The sequence below is a fragment of the Thamnophis elegans genome, chromosome 4 (genome assembly GCF_009769535.1).
Source record: "Thamnophis elegans isolate rThaEle1 chromosome 4, rThaEle1.pri, whole genome shotgun sequence".
Lineage (NCBI taxonomy): Eukaryota > Metazoa > Chordata > Lepidosauria > Squamata > Colubridae > Thamnophis > Thamnophis elegans.
The window spans coordinates 50,962,899-50,987,218 of NC_045544.1; the positions used below are offsets into that span (position 1 = coordinate 50,962,899).

The 24,320-nt window shown below is 40.0% G+C and overlaps 1 protein-coding gene across 1 annotated transcript in view; it reads right to left on the reverse strand.

The window, feature by feature from the left end:
- The window catches only part of EPM2A (EPM2A glucan phosphatase, laforin), a 59,192-nt gene that overhangs the window by 19,822 nt on the left and 15,050 nt on the right, over positions 1-24,320 (reverse strand). Inside the window, 3 exon segments of the mRNA XM_032216527.1 lie at positions 6,589-6,830; positions 18,220-18,370; positions 18,373-18,393. Coding sequence (XP_032072418.1) covers positions 6,589-6,830; positions 18,220-18,370; positions 18,373-18,393 — 414 coding nt within the window.

Sequence of the window (24,320 nt, forward strand, 5' to 3'; positions counted from 1 at the left end):
GCAACCAGACTGTGGAGGACCCTGGACAGGGTTCCGACTCCGAGCAGGGCGCAGAGAGGCTGGTTGGCCACCAGGAGGTGCCTGAGCCTTGGACCAGTGGGGAGGAGACAAGGGAGAGTAAGCCGGACCCCAGCAGTGAGTTGTTCCTGGATGCCCGGCACCGAAGAGCTAATAGATGTCAGGAATAGTTGCACAGTTACAGGAGGTAATTGCACTCAGCTGGTGGTCATTAGGCTCCTCTCCAGACTATAAAAAGACTGCTTGTGCACACGCCCTTCTTGCAGAAGTCAACACAGGAATTAATGTCGGAGAACATTATTGTGAGTTTGGCAGGCTGGATTGCTGCCTAAACTTGTCTGTGCCAATTTGCTGCCAAGGACCTGTCTGCCTGTTAATTAAATGCCGTAACTTATCTTTGGCTCAGAGTGTGTGTTGGTGTGGGACGAGGGGGGTCAGAACAGATACCTAACATCAAAAACATCATCAAAAAAGCACCACAAAGAATGTTCTTTCTGCGCCAACTCAGAAAGCTCAAACTGCCCAAGGAGCTGCTGATTTAGTTCTACAGAGGAATTATTAAGTCTGTCATCTGCACCTCTAGAACTATCTGGTTTGGCTCTGCAACCAAATAAGACAGACACAGACTTCAACGAATAATTAGAACTGTACAAAAAACAATTGCTACCAACCTGTTTTGCATTAGCAATAGCAATAGCAATAGCAATAGCAGTAGACTTATATACCGCTTCATAGGTCTTTCAGGCCTCTCTAAGCGGTTTACAGAGAGTCAGCATATTGCCCCCAACAATCTGGGTCCTCATTTTACCCACCTCGGAAGGATGGAAGGCTGAGTCAACCCTGAGCCGGTGAGATTTGAACCGCTGACCTGCTGATCTAGCAGTAGCCTGCAGTGCTGCATTTAACCACTGCGCCACCTTGGCTATTAAGGACCTATATACTGCACAATAGTCAAAACGAAAGCTGTGAAAATATCTACAGACCCCTCACATCCTGGATGTAAATGGAAAAATGTAAGAAGTGATAAACAAGATGACAGAAAGAATGTAATCCACTAACAGGATGATTGGATGGACAGTTGGAGAAAAAGATATACTTGGAATTAAGAGGATTTGAATTGGAATATGCACCCCGAATAGGACAAAAAGGGTTGATAGAATTTTACAGAAAGAATTCTTTGTTCATTTTTGACCAAACCTGCTTCAGCCAAAATAAATAGAAGCTTTATGAATAGACATCACCAGATGGACAATGTCGCAATCAAGTTACTTAATGGAAACTGAAGATGGATAAATGCAATCCAAATAGCTACCACACTTCTAAGTGCAGAATAAATTTAGGTGTCCAAAATACAGAATAAGTTTTGCAAAGAAAAAAAAAGGATATAGTTATGCTGGCAGCTGGGGAACATACAGTCTGAATGCAATATTTATTTTGATGTACTGGATTTATAGCTGCCTTTCATGCAGGGTTTGAAGGCAATGGATATGGCTATGGAAAGAAGTAAGAGACATCACATGAAAAATGAAGCAGACAAAAATATTCCCCAAAATTTAAAAAAGAAATTCAGGTGACTTTCAGAACTACCTTTCACTATAACCAAAGAAAGACAGAAGGCAAAGGCTTTGATCAATAAGAAGAATTTAAATGATTGAATGCAGACTTTCAACATCAAACAAGAAGCAACTAGAAAAACGTCAAACACAGCTGACCAAGGAAAAGTTTTAGCCTCCCACCCATGTTGTTCTGCTTAATGCATCTTCTAAAGTCTGCTTTTCAAATGTTTTTAAATGCTCACAGAACAATCTAACATTGCCCAACATCTAGTTGGCCCAAAGATTAATTTGAATACTGTGGGAATATGTGGTGAACTAAAAGCACCATGTGCTATTTGCTCCTATAAAACTATTGATGAAAAATATAAAACCTCATATTCTGTTTATATAATATCATTATTATACTATTATTATACTCATTATTAAATGAGTATCATTATTTCTAATGAAACTGTGTTCTTCATAGTTCATTTAAGACATGATCAGACATGGCTGTAAACATGGCTTTAATAAAGCCAATTGAACACAAGGAGAAGGAATGTCTTTCAGAAGATAAAGTTTTTTTAAAAAAATGCTCAGTCTGAAGGTCATATTAGCCTAATTAATTTAAAATGATAAACATTCAACAAACATAAAGGGAATATTCTCCCTTACTCTCTACTCAAAAACTGGCCAAACATAAGCTTTCTATACCTTAATATTTTCATTTCAGGAGTGCTCCAATTCTTCTTTCCCGATTGAGATATGAGCAATAGGTTTAATAGGATTGACATGAACAACAAACAGAAGCATTACATGTTAAAATTCTTCAGGGAAAGTTTCCTGCTTGATAAAAAGGCTATACTTTTTCAGAAGGCAAGTTGGGCACCTGGTTATTTTTTGGGGCTCTCTTTATGGACTTGCTGATTTTTAATTTTTTATTAGTCTCATTGGGATTTTATTAATTATTGGCTGGCTATTCTGTCAGTTAAATTTTGTTTTGTTCTTTTTTAGTTTTAATTCAAGAAGGTGAGGCACAATTATTCTGATAAGTAATAGATAAATAAGCTTCTTTTTAGATCCTGCTATCTGGACTATTACAAATATGAGAAGTGTTATTGGAATAATATTGATCTAGTTTAAAAGCTATTTTAGGAAAATACAGTAAAATTGATTAATCATGTAGCATTTTACAAACTCATAGTTATGACCCTATTAATTACCATATTTTTCAGAGTATAAGATACATTGGAGTATAAGATGCACCAAGGTTTTGAACAGGCAAATTAAAAAAGTTTTTGCACTCTGCAAACCTCCCAAAAATGGCCCGATTTTCACAAAAATGGGTCCGTTTTTTGTCAAAAAAGGGCATGAATAGCCTTTTCTCTAAAGACTTCTTTTCTTATCGGTGAAAACTCTGATGGGGCGCAGGAGTTCATGGCTTCCATGACAGCCATGGGCTTGACCCAAGTAATTCGAGGCCCAACCCACTCAGCGGGACACATGCTTGACCTCGTATTTCTCTCGGAGCAGTGGATTTATGATCTTGGTCTGAGGGGGAGCGACATCATACCCCTGTCGTGGTCAGACCATTGCCTACTGAGGCTCGACTTCCGGAGGCCAAACCCCCACTGTAGGGAGGAGGAACCGACCAGGTGGTTCCGCCCCAGGCGTCTTATGGAGCCATCAAGGTTCCAGACAGAGCTTGGGGTTATTCCTGACACTTTCGCCCACAGTCCGGTGGAGACTCTGGCTGCTGCGTGGCACTTGGCAGCGTCAGAGGCCCTCGACCAGATTGCGCCACTGCGGCTCCTCCGAGGCGGCGGATCCCGGAGACCCCCTTGGTTTACCGAGGAGCTCCGGGAGATGAAGCGCCGGAGGAGATGCCTAGAGCACCGTTGGAGGTCCGATAAGTCCGAATCGAACCGAGCAATGGTAACCACCTGCACCAGGGAATATACTAGGGCACTTAGGGCAGCAAAAAGATTGCACATAGCCACCCTGGTTGCATCCGCTGAGTCCCGTCCAGCCGCCCTGTTCAGGATAACCCGCTCCCTACTGAACAAAAGGGAGACGGGGGAACCCCTGCAGGGCAGAGCTGAAGAATATGCCCAATTCTTAGCGGACAAAATTGCTCGGTTTCGGTCGGACTTGGACTCCACACCTGCAGTTCCAGCCGAGGCACAGGGGGATCAAGTAGAACAGCTCTGGGTTGAGTTTCAGGACGTTACCCCCGGGGATGTGGACAAGGCCATGAGAGCTGTAAGTTCCTCCACCTGTGTTCTGGATCCGTGTCCCTCATGGCTGGTTGTTAACTGCAGTGAGGTGACACGAGGCTGGATCCAGGCAGTTGTAACCGCCTCCCTTCGGGAGGGGAACTTCCCCGCCGCACTGAAAGCGGCGGTGGTGAGACCCCTCCTGAAGAAACCATCCTTGGATCCAGCTGTTCTTAACAGCTATCGCCCGGTCTCCAACCTTCCCTTCCTGGGGAAGGTTGTTGAGAAGGTGGTGGCCTTCCAGCTCCAACGGTCCTTGGAGGAAGCAAACTATCTAGACCCCTTCCAGTCAGGCTTCAGACCCGGTTACAGCACAGAAACCGCTTTGGTCGCATTGATGGATGATCTTTGGAGAGCCAGAGATGAAGGACATCCCTCCATCCTGGTCCTCCTTGACCTCTCAGCGGCTTTCGATACCATCGACCATGGTATCCTTCTGCGACGACTGCGGGAGGTGGGAGTGGGAGGCACCGTGCTACGGTGGTTCTCCTCCTACCTCTCGGACAGGTCGCAGTCGGTGTTAGTGGGAGGGGAGAGATCGTCCCCAAGGCCCCTAAATTATGGGGTGCCGCAGGGTTCGGTCTTATCCCCCCTACTATTCAACATCTACATGAAACCGCTGGGAGAGATCATCCGCAGGCACGGGATTAGATACCATCAATACGCGGACGATACTCAACTGTATCTGTCCGCCCCGTGCCAAATCAATGAAGCGGTTGACGTGATGGGCCGGGGTCTTGAAGCCGTTATGGACTGGATGAGGGTTAACAAGCTTGTGCTCAACCCAGAAAAGACCGAGTGGCTGTTGTGTTTTCCTCCCAAAGATTTGGCCAATATTCCAACTCTCAGGCTGGGGGGTCAAATTTTACACCCCTCAGAGAGGGTCCGCAACTTGGGAGTCCTCCTGGATCCACAGCTGTCATTCGACCACCATTTAACGGCTGTGACCAGGGGGGCATTCGCCCAGGTACGCCTGGTGCGCCAGTTGCGACCCTACCTGAACCGGGAGGCCCTCACAACAGTCACTCGGGCCCTTGTGACCTCTAGGCTGGAATACTGCAATGTGCTCTACATGGGGCTGCCCTTGAGGAGCATCCGGCGACTTCAGCTAGTGCAGAACGCGGCCGCGCGAGTGATCGCGGGTGCACCCCGATTCACCCGCATAACACCCATCCTCCGCGAGCTGCGCTGGCTACCTGTCGATCTCCGGATGCGCTTCAAGGTGCTATTAATCACCCATAAAGCCCTACATGGCAGTGGATCTGGATACTTGAGAGACCGCCTTCTGCCAATTACCTCCCTACGACCTATAAGATCCCATAGACTAGGCCTCCTCCGTATTCCATCGGCCAGCCAGTGTCGGCTGGCAACTACAAGGAGGAGGGCCTTCTCAGCAGTAGCCCCGACCCTTTGGAACGAGCTCCCCGTGGAGATTCGTACCCTCTCCACCGTCCGAGCCTTCCGCATAGCCTTGAAGAACTGGCTCGCCCGTCAGGCCTGGGGATAAGAATCGCTACCCCGCCCGAATGATGAATGTATGTTGTTTACTATTTTATTATATGTTGTTGTCTTAATGCTGTATTCCCCCCTCCCTGGTTTTCTGTGAGCCGCCCTGAGTCCCCTCAGGGAAAAGGGCGGCCTACAAATGCTAATAAACCTAAACCTAAACCTTTAGGAGTCTTATAGAGTGCTCCTGGGGGCTTGGAGGGGCAAAAATGAGCAAAAAATGGCCCATTTTTTTGCTCATTTCTGCCCTTCCCAGCCCCCAGATCTCTGAAAGCCTTCTAAAAACTATGCATAGCCATTTTGGGGAAGGGGGCGGGGTTTCAGAAGGCAAAAAATGCTGTATTCAGTGTATAAGATGCACCCAGATATTCAACCTCTTTTTTGAGGGCAAAAGGTGTGTCTTATACTCTGAAAAATATGTTAGTTGCCTTACAAATACCCAGAATCTTAAAGTACTTCAGAGCATAATACATTTATTGCAGCATGCAATTTTGAATAAATAATTCAGATGCACAAAAGTGACCTTAATTAAATGATCTTAATTAATTGTGATTTTATGATAATTTTATGATAATTCCTAGGGCAAAGAAAATATATGTGTTCAAGCAAATCATTTTACTTTTGAGCTCCATCCTGCTGCCACATTTATTTATATTTATATTTTATGAATTTGTAATCCCTTAATTCAGGGTAGAGTCAAGACGCCTAGATGGAGCTGAGCATTTACTGGCCAGATGCCCTTCCTGACACCTACATGGAGTTTGCAGCAGATATTTTCTCTTTGCACCCTAAGAGAAACATCTGTTGCTACCTAGGATTGAGTTCTCAACCTTCTAAGTGGGAGGGGAGCATCTTTACCTGTAGGTCACCATGTTGTTCTACCACATTTCTATATATACGTATATTAAATTACTATACGCTTTTATTAGAACGGATAGAAATTAATTATAGCCTATTGAGTAAACATGTTTTTCTTATTTTACAAACAACACTATCATATTATTAATCTCTACCATAAAAACAGGTATTTCCTTTAAATATTGCTGAATATTTAGTATGGTCTAGGAATACAAAATGCATAATTAGCTATTATGCTTAAAATGAACTCCTGTGAGATTTGCTTGTTAAATCCTTAGGATTCTCTATCAGTACCATAAGGCAAACACCCGAGATTAACAGTAAATTTGTAAAGCTATATTATTCAACTATATCATTGAATGGATGCTTTCCTAGAGATGGAATGTGAATATTACCTTCAGTGCTCATGTCTGGTGTTGGCATCCAGACATAAGCAAGGCCTTCTTCTTTGTACAACTTCATGAGAACTTCTGGGCTCATTGGTTCTGGATAGCGGTTGCATCCCCAGGAATTCTGAACCACATCCCATTCAGTCTGGAAGTTCATTATAGAGGTAATGCCCAACTCATGTTTAAGTTTGACAGTCACATGTTCCACTTGACGAGGGCAACTTCCTAACCACAGATTTGGCAATATCCTGTTAAAAGAGAAAAATATTGAACTAATGAATGTTAAAAGACTTTAGTGATTAATCTAAGTCAGTAACATGATTAATTGAGGGATAGTAATTTTCTACAATTCATGTTAAAATAAAAAGTTACCAAATATCACTAGGAACTTGAAATTCAACAAAGAAATGAAGGAAAGAAAGAATCATGTGTACAGGCTAGAACGAACCCCCTTAAGCCAAATTCAAGGTTTTCATGAAGGACAAAGAAAAATGTATTTTCTGATAACACTCCCTAGCACCCTAAGACGTCCACTTCATAGCTGGCCAGATAATTTTTCATACATTACAACAACTGTTACTTCTTGGACACAAAATATAACATTGTACATTAAAAATCTGCTGTCAATTTTTTCCCAGAGAAATCAAGCAATGGACCAACATTTAGCTGAATAATTTGTTATTGATACTTAGTTCAGTTATTTGGACTTCTAAATGAGACTGCCAGTGAATTAGTTTGGGTATTGTGAAACAGATTATCAATCACTTGTATTGCATTATCATTCACATTCTAGCAATTTACTCAAAAGACAATATACTTAATATCAACTTAAGAAATCCTTAGAGAGTAATATATTTGTCAAATTACCTCATTCTTGTGAGGACTGTCACTATATATTATGAAAGCAAATTCTATCATTCTTTTCATAGATACAAGGCTTGTCACATTTAATTGTATTTTAATGATATTGGTTTAAGTCTTCCAGAAATGTGCTTCTTTATAATGGTTTTGTTTTCTCATAATAATAACTAATATACTAAACACTGGATGATGCAATTTTAACTAGAGAGCCATTTATATGATCTATGAGCCTTGCATTTTCTTATATTTCTTTCCAGAAATTCAGCCCCCTGAACAAAGTAATTCTCTCTTTCATCTACGTCTAAGATAGTGAGTGTTTGACTAGACAGAGAAATTGATTAACATCAGAAAATAAATTACCAAGAATGTATTTAAATGATTGTGTTTGGCCTGAAACACAACAAGGATTGTCAGCTTTCAAAGACTTAGAGACATGTTAGGAAGGGGATCAAGGTGAGAATAATTTATTTATTGTAAGAAGATGGAGAAACTTATAGAATTAGAGATAAGATTGTACATCACCATCCTGTGATTTCTGAATATTTTTTTAAAAAAAGAAATAGACCCAAGTATTAAACTAATATGAAATTAATGAAGTACAATCATTCCACCATAACCTATATGGATTGAATCAATCAAGACTATTAATATATTTTAAGAACACAAGTAAAAACTTATTTTAATTGTTACATTATGTATTTAATTAAGTACAATCAGTCTTTTGATAAACTTGAAAAAACATTGGGATGATGATTTGGGCACTGAACTTAAATATCTCTGGAAATCTTTCTGGCAAAACAGAAGCATTTTAGAATCTATGTCAGCAATTGGCCTCCTGCTCCGTTGAGGCCGCGAGCAAGCAAAAGAAGTGGGGCTGCAGCCTTGTGGGCTCCTGATGCACATGGCTGTAAGTATGTGTAAGTACACAGCAGGTGTCAGGGTGTGGATGGGTTGGCCATGAGGTAAGCCAGTGTGGAGCACATGGGGTGGCTCTACCACCACCCTGCCACGCCTCATGGCTGCAGCACTGCAAGCAACTAGATAGAATGGCTGGATGGGTGGCTGTGCGGGGTTTTAAGTAGGATGTATTTTGGGGGTAGGGCTTATTTTTGGGGAAACAGGGTATATGAATTGGAACTCTTTTTGATAATTTTTGCCAGAGATATAAATAAATTAGGACACATTTTATCTTTGGCTGGCAATGCTTTTTGTCAATCACCAAGAAACTCTTACAGGGAATTTTCAGGATGATTCACTATACGCTTGCTAAAGCATATAAACTAAACTAGTACAGAAAATTAATTCGGCTTTTATAGTTTAGCCACTAACTTTGTTATTGCAGAATACTGAAAAAAAAAACCTACTTCATTTATTAAAACTTATTCTTTAAAAGTACAGATAATCATGATAGTTGAAAAATGAATAATTCAAGAATGAAGAACATTGTAAAAATTACAGTTTAATCAATACTTATTACCCAATCATTTGTTTGATAAATTCAAATTTATTATTATAGATTCTATTTCTTTTTCAAGTCATCAGTTGAGTTGCAGAAAAGAATATCAAATTTGAATTGCCTGGGTTTCTTCCTTTATCCTGGTATATAATGTTGCATGCAACAGTAAGTCAAAGACTGTGAGGGGGAAAGGGAGGATAACTATATTTTTACTTTCCTTGAAGTTTTTGGCTTTTCATCCCTGTGCTCCAAGTCTGTTAACTCTTAGATAGCAAAGTCATTTCATTACACAATGTTATTCAAGACGTGGCATGTGCAGAACAAAATTATTGAGTACATCATGAAACCAGCATGCCTATGCTTCGAAGCTTGACAATTATGCTCTGAGTCTGATTTTGATCATAAGGCATTTCTAACAGATGACAATTCCTAAGACCAGTTTTCTCTTTGATACTGTGCCTGTGGAATGATCCAAACAATTATCTTCAGAAGGATAGTTCTGTATCCTATTTTACATGACAAGTTATGTGGTCCTTACTTCAAAACTCACATTAAAAGTTAGTATATGTTGCAGGAAGGGAAGGGAAAGTACAGTATAAATGAATCACAATATTTTTTTTTAAAAAAATACTATACTGCTCCTTGAACAGTGGTATTTAAGAGGCTTTCCTGTGATCAAGTTCAAGGATTCCTTAAAATTACTAGAACTTAAAACTCTCACCTAAAGTCTTTACATATTTGAAGAAAGACAAGAGAAAGAAAAGCATTAAATGAGTAAATCAGATGGCACTATAGACTCATAAAAAACAAGCGTACACAAGACAAATTGGCTAAACAAAAGATTGTGAATGATGTTGTTTAGACTTTATATCTAGCTGAAAATATTCATTATCCATGGTTCAATGATACTAATGGAAAATGGATAGGGAAGCCAGTCCTGAAGAGATAAGAAGGGCAAAACAATAATCTATAGTCATTCAGTCTTGGGTGCCATAAAGAATAGCATGAAAGAATCCTCAATTAAATATCCTCAGATGAGGGATCTAAGAACAAATTACAATGCACACTTTCCAATGAAGACTTATCTTCATTAGAGCTTTGGTGGCACAGTGGTTAGAATGCAGTACTGTAGGCTAGTTTTGCCCGCAACCAGGAGTTCAATCCTGACCAGTTGACTCAGCCATCCATTGTTTCGAGGTTGGTAAAATGAGGACCCAAATTGTTGGGGGCAATATGATGATTCTGTAAACTGCTTAGAGGGGGGTATAAAGCACCAAGAAGCTTTGTATATAAGTCTAACTGCTATTTCTACCTTCATAGTGCCTTTCCCCTATGAGGGAGGTGTCTATCTGAGTTGCTTACAAACATCAACTGTTTGTTGTGGAAATGAAATATGTATCATTTCTCAACACCCTAGCAATGAATTGTACATATATCCATCAAGATCATCTTCTTTACTTTCTATACAATGTAACAACACTAAGAGGATTGAGGCTGGTTTTGAAAATGTTCAATTTAAAAATGCAGTAAATAGATATTAAGAAAACATAGGGTTTTATAACGTCACTTTTACAATTACTCTTCTGTCGCAAGACATTAAATTATTTTAACAATATCAATGCAAAGAAAGAATGGATGATTTCCTTTCTAACTCTGCACATTCTTAATTAAATTTGCCAAATCACTTTGAATGCAGATGAAACTAAAACAATTTTTTTTCAATTAATTGTATGACTCCTGTTTTTACCTATGGAGACATTAAAAGACTGCAGTTGTAAAATGTCACTGCTGCTCTGACACCATTTTGCACTGTGAAGCATTAGAAAATTACCAACCTTGTAACCATTGTCTAGTTTTATAAGCAATTCAACCATGTCAAAAAGCGGTGTAAAAGCAAGCCTCTGTAAGCAGATTTCAGTAAATTTGTTTATCTATAATGAAGTGATGAATTTAACTTGTTTATTTATAATACAGCTTTCTACGGTTGTTTCTTATGATTAAAGTGAATACTTGTCAAAATTAAGTTACTTTACCTGCCATTAACTTATAGTGCTGGTTTTACTTCTATTGGTATCTGTGCATTCTCTTCTTAAATCCAGCACTGACTCCCATTTTTATTATCTACTTAAACTGTACTATACTTACAAGATTTATAGTTCACTGTACTTGCCCATTAAGTGTTCTGATTCAATTTCACAAAATACTTCATGATTGTCAGGCTCATTATTACTACCTTTCCTGATTGTCCAGAAATATTAGGGCTACATCTCCAGATGGTTGAGAAATCAGATAATTGCAATCCTAACATACCTAGAGGTTAATACTGTTGTAGAAAACTAGTTTGATTGCATGTCTAAAGTCTGATCTTGTAGAACATGGGTCCCAATAGGCTTACTGTAGATATATTGCATAGATCTCTGCCCTATGGTAGTATTTGAAGAGATAGTAACATATGATGCCCATACAAGTGATAAGAGGGAAAGGAAGATAGTTTCTGTTATTCAATCAACTACTGTATTTATCCAAACCTTGGATGACAAAGAGCTCCTATAATTAACAGCCAAGCTGCAATGCTTGAAGGAAAAGCCAGATCTTTATGGCCTTCTGAAATATCACGAGATTCAGGGCCATCTCTAGGAAGAGGCTGTTTCATGGGACAGGCACTATGATAGAGAAGCAACTCTTCAAGTGACTCTGAATGCTCACTCTGTAGAGCTAATGGATTGGTCAGAAAATATATGGGAAAAGAAGTCCTGGCCCCATGTATAGTTTTAAAGGTGACAACCAGCACCTAGAAATGCCTACTAGGAGCCAGGAGCTAGGATGATAAGCAAAATGAGTTTGGCTCTTATTTATTACTCACTCATGTTTCTTGTCAATGTTGTTTTCTGCATATCTCTGATAGATGATAGATAGATAGATAGATAGATAGATAGATAGATAGATAGATAGATAGATAGATAGATAGATAGATAGATGGAATGTTTAGATTGTTTATGCATGTTTATACATAAATGTATATACACACATACATATTGAAGCTGCAGAAATTGGTATTCTTACATCTGGGTCAATCTGCAAATTATCTATAAGCATCTTTAGACAGCTGCATATTTCAGCTCATCTATTTGCATGTGGTGTTTAAATGTATGATATATCGGGGTGAAACGCCACTGCTTTGCTTTGTGAAGTGACTTTTGACACTAATTGTTGGAGGGAAATAGTTCCTCAGCATGGAAAAAGTAAGATGCTCTACTTCTCAAAAGCATGGAGGCTGCCTGCCTTGATCAGCATCAAAGCCTTTATCAAAGTGAAGCACACACAAACCCCTCTTTAGTCTTCAGACCTAATATTTATGAACCATTTGAGTTTTGAACGAGTGAAATCAGTAGCTAATTTTCAACTAACTTCAAAATGGACATCCCATTTGCCTCTGTTAGAAACAATTATAGATGATTAGAAAGTTATTGAGCCTATTTTAATTAGGGCCAGTAGTCACTCTTTATATATATATAAATATGTGTGTGTGTGTGTGTGTGTGTGTGTGTGTTTATTTGTGCTGATAAATAAATAAAGGGAGACTAGTATAGATCTATTTCAAGCTATTTAGCTCTCATCAGCTAGCCATACCCTTACTGGGATTTGAACCTGGGCTATATTACATACTAGGCAAACATCTTAGCCATTAGGCCACAGGCTCTTATCCGTCATCAGCGAAGCCAGGATGAAAGGCCTAATGGCTAAGATGTTTGCCTTGTATGTAATATAGCCCAGGTTCAAATCCCAGTAAGGGTATGGCTAGCTGATGAGAGCTAAATAGCTTGAAATAGATCTATAGTCAGACCATAATTATTTTTGTTCTCTAACTCATCACATTATATCCCAATGATTATTGGGGATGGTAATTAATTTTATTGTATAAGATTAAGAACTGGGTCTCAAAACTTTGTTCCCAATGTAGGACCTGCAACAATTGTAATAACTGAGTGATTATTTTAACTATAGAGCATTGCATTGGCTTTCTGCTCCTATCACACGGTTCACGAAACTCCAGTTAAAAGCTGTTCCTTTACCCTTTCATAGAGCTATGTTATAATTTTGAAATTAAAAAAAACACTCCAAACACTTAGCCTTCACATTTTTCTTTAAAAATTTAACTAGATATTACATTTGAACTTAATTCAAACTGAAGAAAAAACAACGATAACGAAGGATGTAAGTCCCCTCCTCTATCTTTTGAATGAATAATTCAGTGCAGATATTAATGGCAACCAGAAATTTTAATGACTCTCATAGAATATCGATGAATATGCACTAGCTGAAGCTTTTGGCTAGGACATAGATATTAAATAATGTATCTTTGGTGGATGTAGTTTTTTTTTTTAGCTTTAATAGGCTATCCAAAATACTCTCCTCCTTTACTTTGATACTTTCAAATGAAAGGTATATATGTCTTTGAGCATTATATCTATTAAACCAGGTCTTGGGTTGTTAAAATTTATTTGGACAAGGTGGATCTTGGGTTGTCATAATGCATTTGGTTTGCCTTCTTCATCCTGACATCTCTGAATTAATAAATGGTTCAACCTTGAGGCAAAAGTCTGAACTTCTCAAGTCTGCATCTTCTCAAAAGGAACAAAAGTCACATCCAAAGATAAATTGTTCATTGTGCACAGCCAGCATTCTTACTGATATGAATCCTGTTTTATACAGGGCTCTTCTATTAATTTGTATGTTATTTCCTGCTTTTATTTACTTGCATATCACCAGGTAATGGATTCTTTAAATAACATTCAGAAGGAGTTGATAATTTCTCAGGTTGTTGTCAAGGGTTGGAAAAAAGTTTGAAGCAAAGCATATTGTTAATCCCATAAAGACATGGGGGGAAGATATATTCTGAGCATGCTGTTACAGCTCTCTAACTGGAATTACTTCTTATTCCCCAACTTATCTTGAAGGAGCAAATGACAGTTCCTAAGCAGTTGGAAAGTGAAACAGTCAGTCTCCTGAGAATACCATTTATGACTCTCTGGGTTTTAAGCATAAAATAACACATTTCAAAACAACAATGAAGAAACCAGGTTCTAATCCTCTGTCAGATAGGGAAGTCAGATGAGTAATTTTAGTCCAACTATTCTTTCTCAGTTTTTAACTACCAGCCCACAATGGAGCATTCTGATAGGTTACAATCCATAACTTTCAATGAAGAGATGTTTATCTTTTAAATGCTTGATTCAGACTAACAATAACAACAACAACAACAACTCAATACATTTCAAGCATGAAACTTTTTATAGAGTAATTAAAAATAAGTTTTAAAAACCTATGCCTACTTTCAATTGGCATTTTCAATTAAGTTTGGTATTTATTTTCAGAACCGCATTTAATGTACTGATAGAGGTAGTCCTCATTTTACGACTGTAACTGAGGCTTCAACTTTGGTCATAAATTGTGACAGTCATGTGACCACAGGATGCTGCAAATGGCTGCAAATGGAGCTCAGCAGAAATTTTGAGTAAAATACCGGTAAATATCATCTCTGACTGGCCCCGCCCCATCTATTCTCTGCCTCCCAAGTCCCAGCTGATCGAGAGGAAATGGGGATTTTGCAGTAACTTTCCCCTGGAGTGGAGAGGGAATGGAGATTTTACAATATCCTTTCCCTGCCACGCCCACCAAGCCAAGCCAAGCCACTCCCACCAAGCCACGCCAACCAAGCCACGCTCACAGAACCGGTAGTAAAACATATTGAATCCCACCACTGTCCATTGTAACTTAAAATGGTCACTAACAGACTGGTCATAAGCCAAGGACAACCTGTAGTCCCATGCTGCCCAGATTTGCCTCCAAAATTACCTAGTTCTGAATGTGTATTTTATGGTGGATAAAACAAAATATGTTTTTGGTTGCTGCTGCCATCAGTTTCAGGTACCTGACTACATTGGGCTAGGTGACCGTTTCCTGGTAAAACTGACTGAATTTCATTCACATGCTGCCATCTACACTTACACTGAGGTATTCTAAATTAAAATAACTTTCCTAAAAAAGGCATTTTTCTCCCCTAAGTACGAGTAGTCCTTGTTTAGCAACTGCAATTGGGATCACAGCTGGGTCATTAAGCAAAACAAGGGCTAAGTGAAACTGTGGCTGTGTTTATTATGGTTTTACTTCAGCTTCCTTTTGCTTTACAGACTTGCAAATGTCACAAATTTGAGGACGAGCTGCAAAGTTACTTTTTCATCACTGTCTTAAGTGTGAATGGTTGCTGTACAAGGCAGTCACTAAGTGAGGACTAGTTTTAGATAATTTTTTCTTACTGCTTTACTCGATAGCTAGACAGAAGACAGACAACTACGGTTCACAATATACAAAGACCAAACCCAGGTACTTTTCTCATAAGAAAAATCTCATAATTTGTTCCATGTTAGCCAGCTTTGGTTACATCAGGGTTACAAGGCAGCAAGCTGTCTCTGCTGCATGACAGATTGCTTTCTGACAACAAAACTTTGTTATTTTCAAGGGTCGCTGTAGCTTCTTTTAATCTGATATCTATTACTGCCTGGCTTTCTGACCCACTGCTTTTTCTTCTTTTTTCTTTTCCTGTGGTTACTTTTTTTTTTTTGTTCTTTCTGCTTCACAGTGAATTTCTTATCTCATATCTTTGCCTCTCTCTTAATTCACTTTAGAATGCAATGCTATTACTGCTGTTAGTCAAGAAGCTGAATGTGGAGAGATCAGCATCTACTTACAGATATTTGTAGAAAGCTGCTGAGGACTTTGTTCACTAAAGCAATAAATATTTCAGTTTTGAAATACAGAAAGGAGGATTGCTTGATAGTGCTAATAAAGAAGACAGTGGTCAATATTAAAGGTAATTGCTGAGGTTTTTAATCAGATAACCATTCAACAAAATGTCAGGTACTGTTAAAAGTATGTCAATTACTGGCAGTTTTTCATGCTGACTTTTTCCAATTATTAATCTATCCAATGGCATTGAGAATCAAAGCAGATGGTAGCACTTAGCTAGCCTAGGCTGGTTCCAAAGAACTAAGTAATCTGGCTAGTTCTTGGATGGAGACCACCAGGAGCTATAAGAGTGGGAAGCTGAAAAAAACACACCTTTGAATAAAACAGTTGTGACAACATTCATTTTGTTGCCCAAAACTATCAGTGTCATCAAGATGCAACTTAAGGGAGTTTTGTATTATTATTTTTTTTAGTATTAGTAAACCAGAATATTTATCTCTGAGATCTGAAGCACACACACACACACGGGATTTTTGGGTAAACTTGGAGCCAATTTTGTTGGATGAAACTGTCCAGCTGATGCCACAGGAGATACATGATCCTTCACTTAATCACGCCCTATACCATGTAGGCTTAACAAGTCATAACCGATACTCTGAATTGCACCTGGAAGTTACTAGTAACCATTACAGCTTGGGAAGCATAAGTGTCACACAGGCACACTAAAGCGTGCCCATCACTATCTGTGCCACTGCATTCTGGAGCAGTTGAAATTTCCAAGTGGTCTTCAAGGGCCCATGTAATGCATTGCAGCAATCAGGTCATAAATTATCAGAGTAATTGACTATATGAAGGGCCTTCTAATCTAGGAAAGAGTGCAACTGAGGAAGATGAAGCTGTGCAAAAGGCCCTATTTACCATAGCTGCTACCTGCTCATCAAGAAGGAGCGGTGAGTTTAGGAGTACTCCAGATTGTGTACCACTCTTAAACGGGGAAGTGCAATCCCAATCAAGACCAAAGGTAGAGTATTTCCATATCTAGATGGCCCCAACCACCACAGCTACTCAGTCTTGGTAGGCTGAGACAGAGACAGATCCTCCCCATCGAAACCTCCATGTATACCATAGTTTTCAGGCCCTGGGATAGTATCTCAACAGCTTCCCCTGGCTGGCCTGGGGTTGAAAAATATAACTGTATCATCAACATACTGTGAATACCAAATGCCAAACCAGTGGATGCCCTCACACAGCAATTTAATGTAGATATAGAATAAAAGGAAGGACACAGTTGAGCCCTGCAGCATCCTAAAATGGAAGGGCCTAGAATACAACCTCTTCCTCCAAAACAAATACTGATTGAAACCAGTCCCAGAGGAAGGAACAGAACTATCAAAGAACAATGTATGCTATTCCCAAAGGTCCCCCTATCCCCAACCCTTATCCCATCAACTGCAGACCAACCATCTTTTGAACAGCTTTCTGTAAAAGGAAAAGGTTGGAGACAGGACTACAGGTACTTAATAGCATTGCATCCAGGGATGACCTTTTGAGGAGGGGGCACACCATAACCTTCTTTAAAATAGTAGTACTGCCCAAATATATTGACACCATAGTATCAACCCAAACTCAGGCTATTTCCTTGGCTACTTTCACAGTCCAGAACGGTGGTTGATCCAATAAATAGGTGGTCAACCTGATAATTGTATTATCCACTTCCTCAGGAGTCACTGGTTCAACCTCATCCCGGATTGCAGTGCAAGATCTGACCCAGATTGTGACCCTTGTGTCCGCGTGCTTGATGTGCACTGCAATTAAAATTGTTCTGCGCATGCACAGAACTGAAAAACAAGATGGTGGCACCAATGGTGCTGACCGGGGAACCGGTTCGGGGGCATGGCAGGCCTGGGTCACTGCTGGTTCCAGCGACCCAGGCTGCCAAACCACTACCAGTTTGGCTGAACTGGTCCGAACCGGTAGGAACCCACCACTGATCTGACCCCAGGCATTTCATCTGGACCTGTCCAGTCAGAATTCAAATTACCTATGTTCAGTCAAACTCACTCTGAACCTTCACCCAAAATAGTCCAAGCATTTCTTCTGACCTTCTACCTACTAGAACTCATCAGTAAACCAAGGTGCTTCCTAAGATAAGCACACATGGAGAGGCAATCCAAGACCACAGCCACCTGCCCATTTCAGGCAGCGACTAAAGCCTAGGTTGAACTTACCCCAATACTTGAGGAAACTTCAAGCTGTCTCTGGAAACCCTTTAGTTCTGTGGATCACCAGGGGTGGGCTGGCTGAATGGGTCCTATATCCCTCCAGAGAGGGATGATACCATTGAACCAAACGACAATCAGAAAGAGATTTGAAGTTTTCTTTTTTCATTCCTCCAATATGGAAGAAAAGTTGGAATGTAAACTGCAGAATGATTTGTATCAATACTATGAACAGGTCTCTGGCAAGAAATGCTGGAAACTACATATGTTCAGCACATGTTTATGTAAGTCCCCACATAAGGCACACCTGTTAAAATCTAATTCACCCTGCAGCACATTTTGTTTCTTTGTTACCTGGAGCAGTGAATAGCTTGATGTCCAGCAATATTAAAATAGAAATCAGTTGTATGTTTCATTTCATCTGTGTGCCCAGAAACTTCAATCCAGTGTCCTATTGGGAGGCAGTAAACTCCATCAACTAAATTGCGTGGATTATAAACATGGTTCGATCATGGTGCGGTCCATTACCTAAATACAGAAGAAAACACACACACCACAATTCAGCAGAAATCATTAATTAAATTATATTTGAAAAACAGAATTTTCCCACCCCTTGCAGAAATCTCCTCCTTGCATCCTGTGCGGGTTTTTTAATAGTATATGGCAGGCCATTTTTTTGAGGTTTGCACTCAACAGGCCAGATTAAGATTGTTTAAGACTTAATGATAACTAGTTTTTGGATATAAATATCTAACATTTTTTAGAAGATACAAAATAAAATCTCTTTTAACTATAATTTTTTGTTTATGAGCTAAAAATTGAATTCTGAATAACTTATTCACTGTACATGTTTTAGAAACCAATACTATTATATCTTTAAAAGTTTTATCTCATTTTTAATATTGTTATTTTTCTTATTTTAAATCCATTGCCAGAAGAACTATTTAGAGCAGATAACTGGTAAATTATGCTCTGAATTAAAGTAACTTGAATTCTGGCAACTATTAGATACTAACTCAGTCCCAGAATTTTAACACAGTAAACAGGCATAATTTTTTCCTCTCTTTCTTTCTTATGAGCATTCACAGTGCCATCTGCTGTATGAAAAATGATACATGCTATGATTTGGAACAATTTATTTTTGAAGCTATTGTTTTTAAATTCAGGTCTTACAAATCATATTGTATAACTTCCAGGCAGACTAGCTGACACTCAGTAAAAATAAGATGCAATGTAGCAAAAACGACCAATTATACCAGAAAGGTAGGTTTGTGTGTATGTAATATCAAAGTCAATTAAAACAGGCTGTACCACAATTCTGTACAAAAGAGTTAGCCCTACAAACCCAAAGACAGATAAAGATTAAAGAGACTGGAATCATATTGAGATCCAATATAACCTTTGCATTTTTTATGATTCCCAAAGGATATCTAGGACCATTAAGAGAATATAAATTCAGATGAAACATTTATGATACAGTAATAATCTCTTTTGCTGCAAGAATACATCTCTCACCAAATGTTCACTTAGGAATTAAGCCTGAGCTCATTAGACTCTCCTTTAAAAAAATCTTTCAACATGCTTTTCCATAAATCTTTTGGAATTGTAATCTAATCTATAGTTTGGAGGATTTTGTCATTGTTGGTAAAAATTCCTGGAGAGCATCATCATAGTACTAAACACTGTGGTTGATCTGTTATTCTGGGTTTTTCAAAGGCTGGTAGACAGGCTACCATTTCCTACACAGATTTCAATTTTTCCTTTCCTAGATATTGAATTGAACATAGGTGGAGACTGGACATAGGTTCAAGTCGTGTCTCCACCATGGATCCTGATTAGGTGATGTAGGATTAATCTGTTATTCATATCATATTACTGAATGCTGGCTCATTGTGGGGAAATTTTTGAAGAGGGGGTAATATGTACCTTGCCTTCAGCTCTTTGAGGAAGGATTTAGTTGTAGTTTAGTTGTAGTTGTAGTTGAGTTTATTTATAGGCCGCCCTTTTCCCTGAGGGGACTCAGGGCGGCTAACAACTTGTATGGGAGGGGGGAAACATACAATGACATAAAAACACAATGTATAATTAAAATTGAGCAACATTCATTCAACATTGGGTGGGGGCGGATTATACTCTTTACCCCCAGGCCTGACGGGATAGCCAGATCTTGAGGGCTGTGCGGAAGGTCTGAAGGGTGGTGAGGGTATGAATCTCCACGGGGAGATCGTTTCAGAGGGTCGGAGCTGCTACTGAAAAGGCTCTCCTCTGCGTAGTTGCCAGCCGGCACTGGCTGGCAGATGGCACTCGGAGGAGGCCTAATCTGTGAGATCTAATGGGTCGAGAGGAGGTGATTGGCAGGAGGCGGTCTCCCAAGTACGCAGATCCACTACCATGAAGGGCTTTATAGGTAGTAAGAAGCACCTTGAAGCGCACCCGGAGATCAACAGGTAGCCAGTGCAGCTCGCGGAGGATAGGTGTTATGTGGGCGAACCGAGGTGCGCCCACGATCACTCGCGCGGCCGCATTCTGAACTAGCTGAAGTCGCAGGATGCTCTTCAAGGGCAGCCCCATGTAGAGCACGTTGCAGTATTCCAGCCTAGAGGTCACGAGGGTACGAGTGACTGTTGTGAGAGCCTCCCGGTTCAGGTAGGGTCGCAACTGGCGCACCAGGCGAACCTGGGCAAATGCCCCCCTGGTCACAGCCGACAGATGGTAATTAAAGGTCAGCTGTGGGTCCAGGAGGACTCCCAAGTTGCGAACCCTGTCTGAGGGGTGTAATGTTTGGCCCCCCCAGCCTGAGCGATGGAACACAAGCCAAATTATTGGGAGGGAAACACAACAGCCACTCGGTCTTTTCGGGGTTGAGTACAAGTTTGTTTGCCCTCATCCAGTCCCTGACGGCCTCAAGACCCTGGTTCATCACGTCCATCGCTTCAGTGAGTTGGCATGGGGCGGACAGATACAGCTGCGTATCGTCCGCATATTGATGGTATCTTATCCCATGCCTCCGAATGATCTCGCCCAGCGGTTTCATGTAGATGTTAAATAGTAAGGGGGACAAGACCGACCCCTGCGGCACCCCATATGTTAGGGGCCTAGGAGTCGATCTCTGTCCCCCAACCAACACTGACTGCGACCTGTCCAAGAGGTAGGAGGAGAACCACTGCAAAACAGTGCCTCCCACCCCCACCTCCCGCAGTCGTCGCAGAAGGATACCATGGTCGATGGTATCGAAAGCCGCCGAGAGGTCAAGGAGAACCAAGATGAAGGCGTGGCCTCCATCCCTGGCTCTCCAGAGATCATCGGTCAATGCGACCAAAGCGGTTTCTGTGCTGTAACCAGGTCTGAAGCCCGACTGGAAGGGGTCAAGGTAACTGGCTTCCTCCAAGGACCATTGAAGCTGGAAGGATGGGATATAAACCATATAAAAATAACTAAATAAACATAAATACATTCATTTCAATATTAAAAATATTTATTCAATATATATCTTGCCTTTCTACTTAAGTAATGACTCATGGTTGCTAACCAAATTTCTAAAAGCATTAGCTAAATTAACATTAAACTTGATAGTAAAAGCTAGACAAAAATACATTTTACAATTAATAGTGAGCAATGGGGCCATGTATAAATCTCTAAGGTGTTTAGTTTACAGCTTATGTTTTTGATATTGTGAGCATCTTCAGAAGAGTTTGTCTTGGAGATAGGTTATCAACAGAAGATGCAGTTAAGATTTTAAATGTTAATGCCAACATGTAGAATTGTACCTGTTAAGCCACTGATGACCTGTACAGACCTTTCAGTATTACCATTATGTGATCTGTATACCTATTCCTACATTTTGCACAAATTTAAGCATCTGGCTTTTTAAAGGGATTTAGTAGAATACACTGTAATAAGAGGAATGATACAGGGGTGGATTCCAGCTTCTGTTACTGCTGGTTCGCTCAGGGACGCACTTCGCGCACACACTTTGCCGTATGCACAGTAGTGAAAATTTTCTTCTGTGCATGCGCAGAAGCAAAAAACATGATAGAACTGGTTCGGGGGCATACCTGGCCAAGTTACTACCTACTCTTCCGAACCAGTCCGAACCAGTAGAACCCACCTCTGGAACTATAACTAAGGAAATGATAAATGTAAACTCTAAACATTAATGAAAGAAAAGTTAGCTATTCTCAAGCAAGAGAATGACAATTGCTACCAAAACAAAAGTCAATTAGAGTTGCTTCTCTGATTTAATTATTCATTCATTTACCAACTCCATACCAAAGTGACAAAAAGTATACAATTCAATTACTGTGAATAAATAATAAGCTTGCTATTGTTACACACGGTCTTCAGACCCAATTATTCAACATATCCATTCCTACATCTTGTTTCAGAAGACATGAAAATAAAATTTAATGAGATCAATCAATGATAATTGATTATGGATTCTGCCCCTTTAAATATATTGAACATGCACTCTTAAAAATGTGTATAATAGATATTTCAGAACCTATGTCTATTCTTTAATTTCTGCTTTTTTCCTACTTCCATTCACAAGATTTTTTTTAAAAACCACACCTCAAAAATCAATAAAATTAATCATCTACTGTTTCTTAAAGATATCATACGCCAAGCATCAGGTCCACATGTGATTATCCAATTTATTGCTACTCTTGCCTATGCACAGGAATATTCTCAACTAATGCTTAGCTCCTGCTTGGAGTTAGATAAGAATAAACGGAATTTCAGGGTGGTTGGACTTAGTTTGCTTGTGGCTGCGTAGGGATTCTAGGTTGATCCCTCTTTGAAATCCACCCCCAGGTTCTGCCACTCCTTCTCCCACAGCTAAATAATAAATGAAATCATAGTAGAATAAAGCAACAGTTAAACAAAGCAGGCTCAAAGCAGTTGACAAACACATTTCTATTAACTGCTTTAGCTTTTCAGTTTCAACAAATGCAAGCATAAGAGCCGTGGTGGTGCAGTGGTTAGAATGCAGTACTGCAGGCTACTTCTGCTGATCACTGGCTGCCAGCAGTTTGGCAGTTCAATGCTCATTAGCTCGAGGTTGACTCAGCTTCCATCCTTCTGCAGTTGGTAAAATGAGGACCCAGACTGTTGGGGGCAATATGCTGACTCTGTAAACCGCTTAGAAAGGGTTGTAAAGCACTGTGAAGCAGTATGTAAGTATTATTGCTATTTTATTTATTAAAAGAAACCATCAAGGTAATATTTAATCTAACTTCATTCACAATTATGGATTTGGATAAAGTGTATGACACTCTGCGTTCTCCCCAATAGCACCTTGTGCCACGTTCCACATTTCAAGAGAAATCTCCGACCCTGCTGAGAGGTATTTCATGGAGGGAAAATTTGTGATTCAGTTCTTATCGTTTCCAACTAGATGGAGCAAAAGTGGGGAAGGAGAAACTAATGGCCTCCTCCTGGCTCTTCCTAGCCTTTGAAACTCCATCCCAACCAATTATGTATAAAAAGGTTTTCCAGTCAAGAGAGAAATGTGTGTTCCCCCATTCTAAGAACTCCCAGTTTCTCGACTTTGGAATTATATTTATAGCTGGTCTTTGTTTATCAATGGTAATTGAGACTGGAATTTCTGTCACTATGCAATGCAATAGTAAAGTACAACATCATATGACTCCATTGCTTAGTAATGGCAATCCTGGCAATCCTTGTTGCCATCAATAAGTGAAAATTGTGATTGTTAAACAAACCTCGGGTGCTTGTAAGCAGGTCAGCAGGCAGTTAAGGTACAGTGTTAGGTGAGGCCTGAGCATGGAAGATCAGGGGTGGCTGTTGCCAGGTGGGTAGGGTGCAAATGACAGGAACAATGTCAGCCCAGGGAGCCATGTTTTCTTTGCAGCTTCGGGGCTGCCACATTTCTTCTTTCATTGGGGGTGTTATTTGGAACCCTGACAAACAATTTGCAACCTTCCATGCCAGATTCCACATTGACTTTGCTTGCGGGAAGCTGGCAAATGGCAGTCACGTGACCATGGGACACTTCAACCATTGCTAAGTGCAAACCTGTGTGCCAAGGTCCCAGGTCCCAATTGCATAAATGTGGGAGTACTGGAATGGCAGGAATTTAAGGACTGATCATAAGCACTACTCATTCAGTACCATTATAACTTTAAATGGTATTTAAATAAACACCTGTATTAGAATGCTTAGGTAGATGGCTTTAAATCAGTCATGTAGACCTACCTTGAGGTTCCCTTTCAAACTCCAAAATTTAGTGAGTGATCCCTTTGTTTCACCTCACAGATGAGCAATTTTCCCTGGATTAGGCCAATAATTTAATCTCCTGCCAGCTGGAAGAACACAAGAGACCTTCCAATGATGTAGTGATGGTAATTTTTTTTTGTTAATTTTTGCTGTTAGGGAATTTTTTAAAGGAGGAATGATATAGATGTCCACTCTTAAGATCTCCAAGCAGCCTCAAA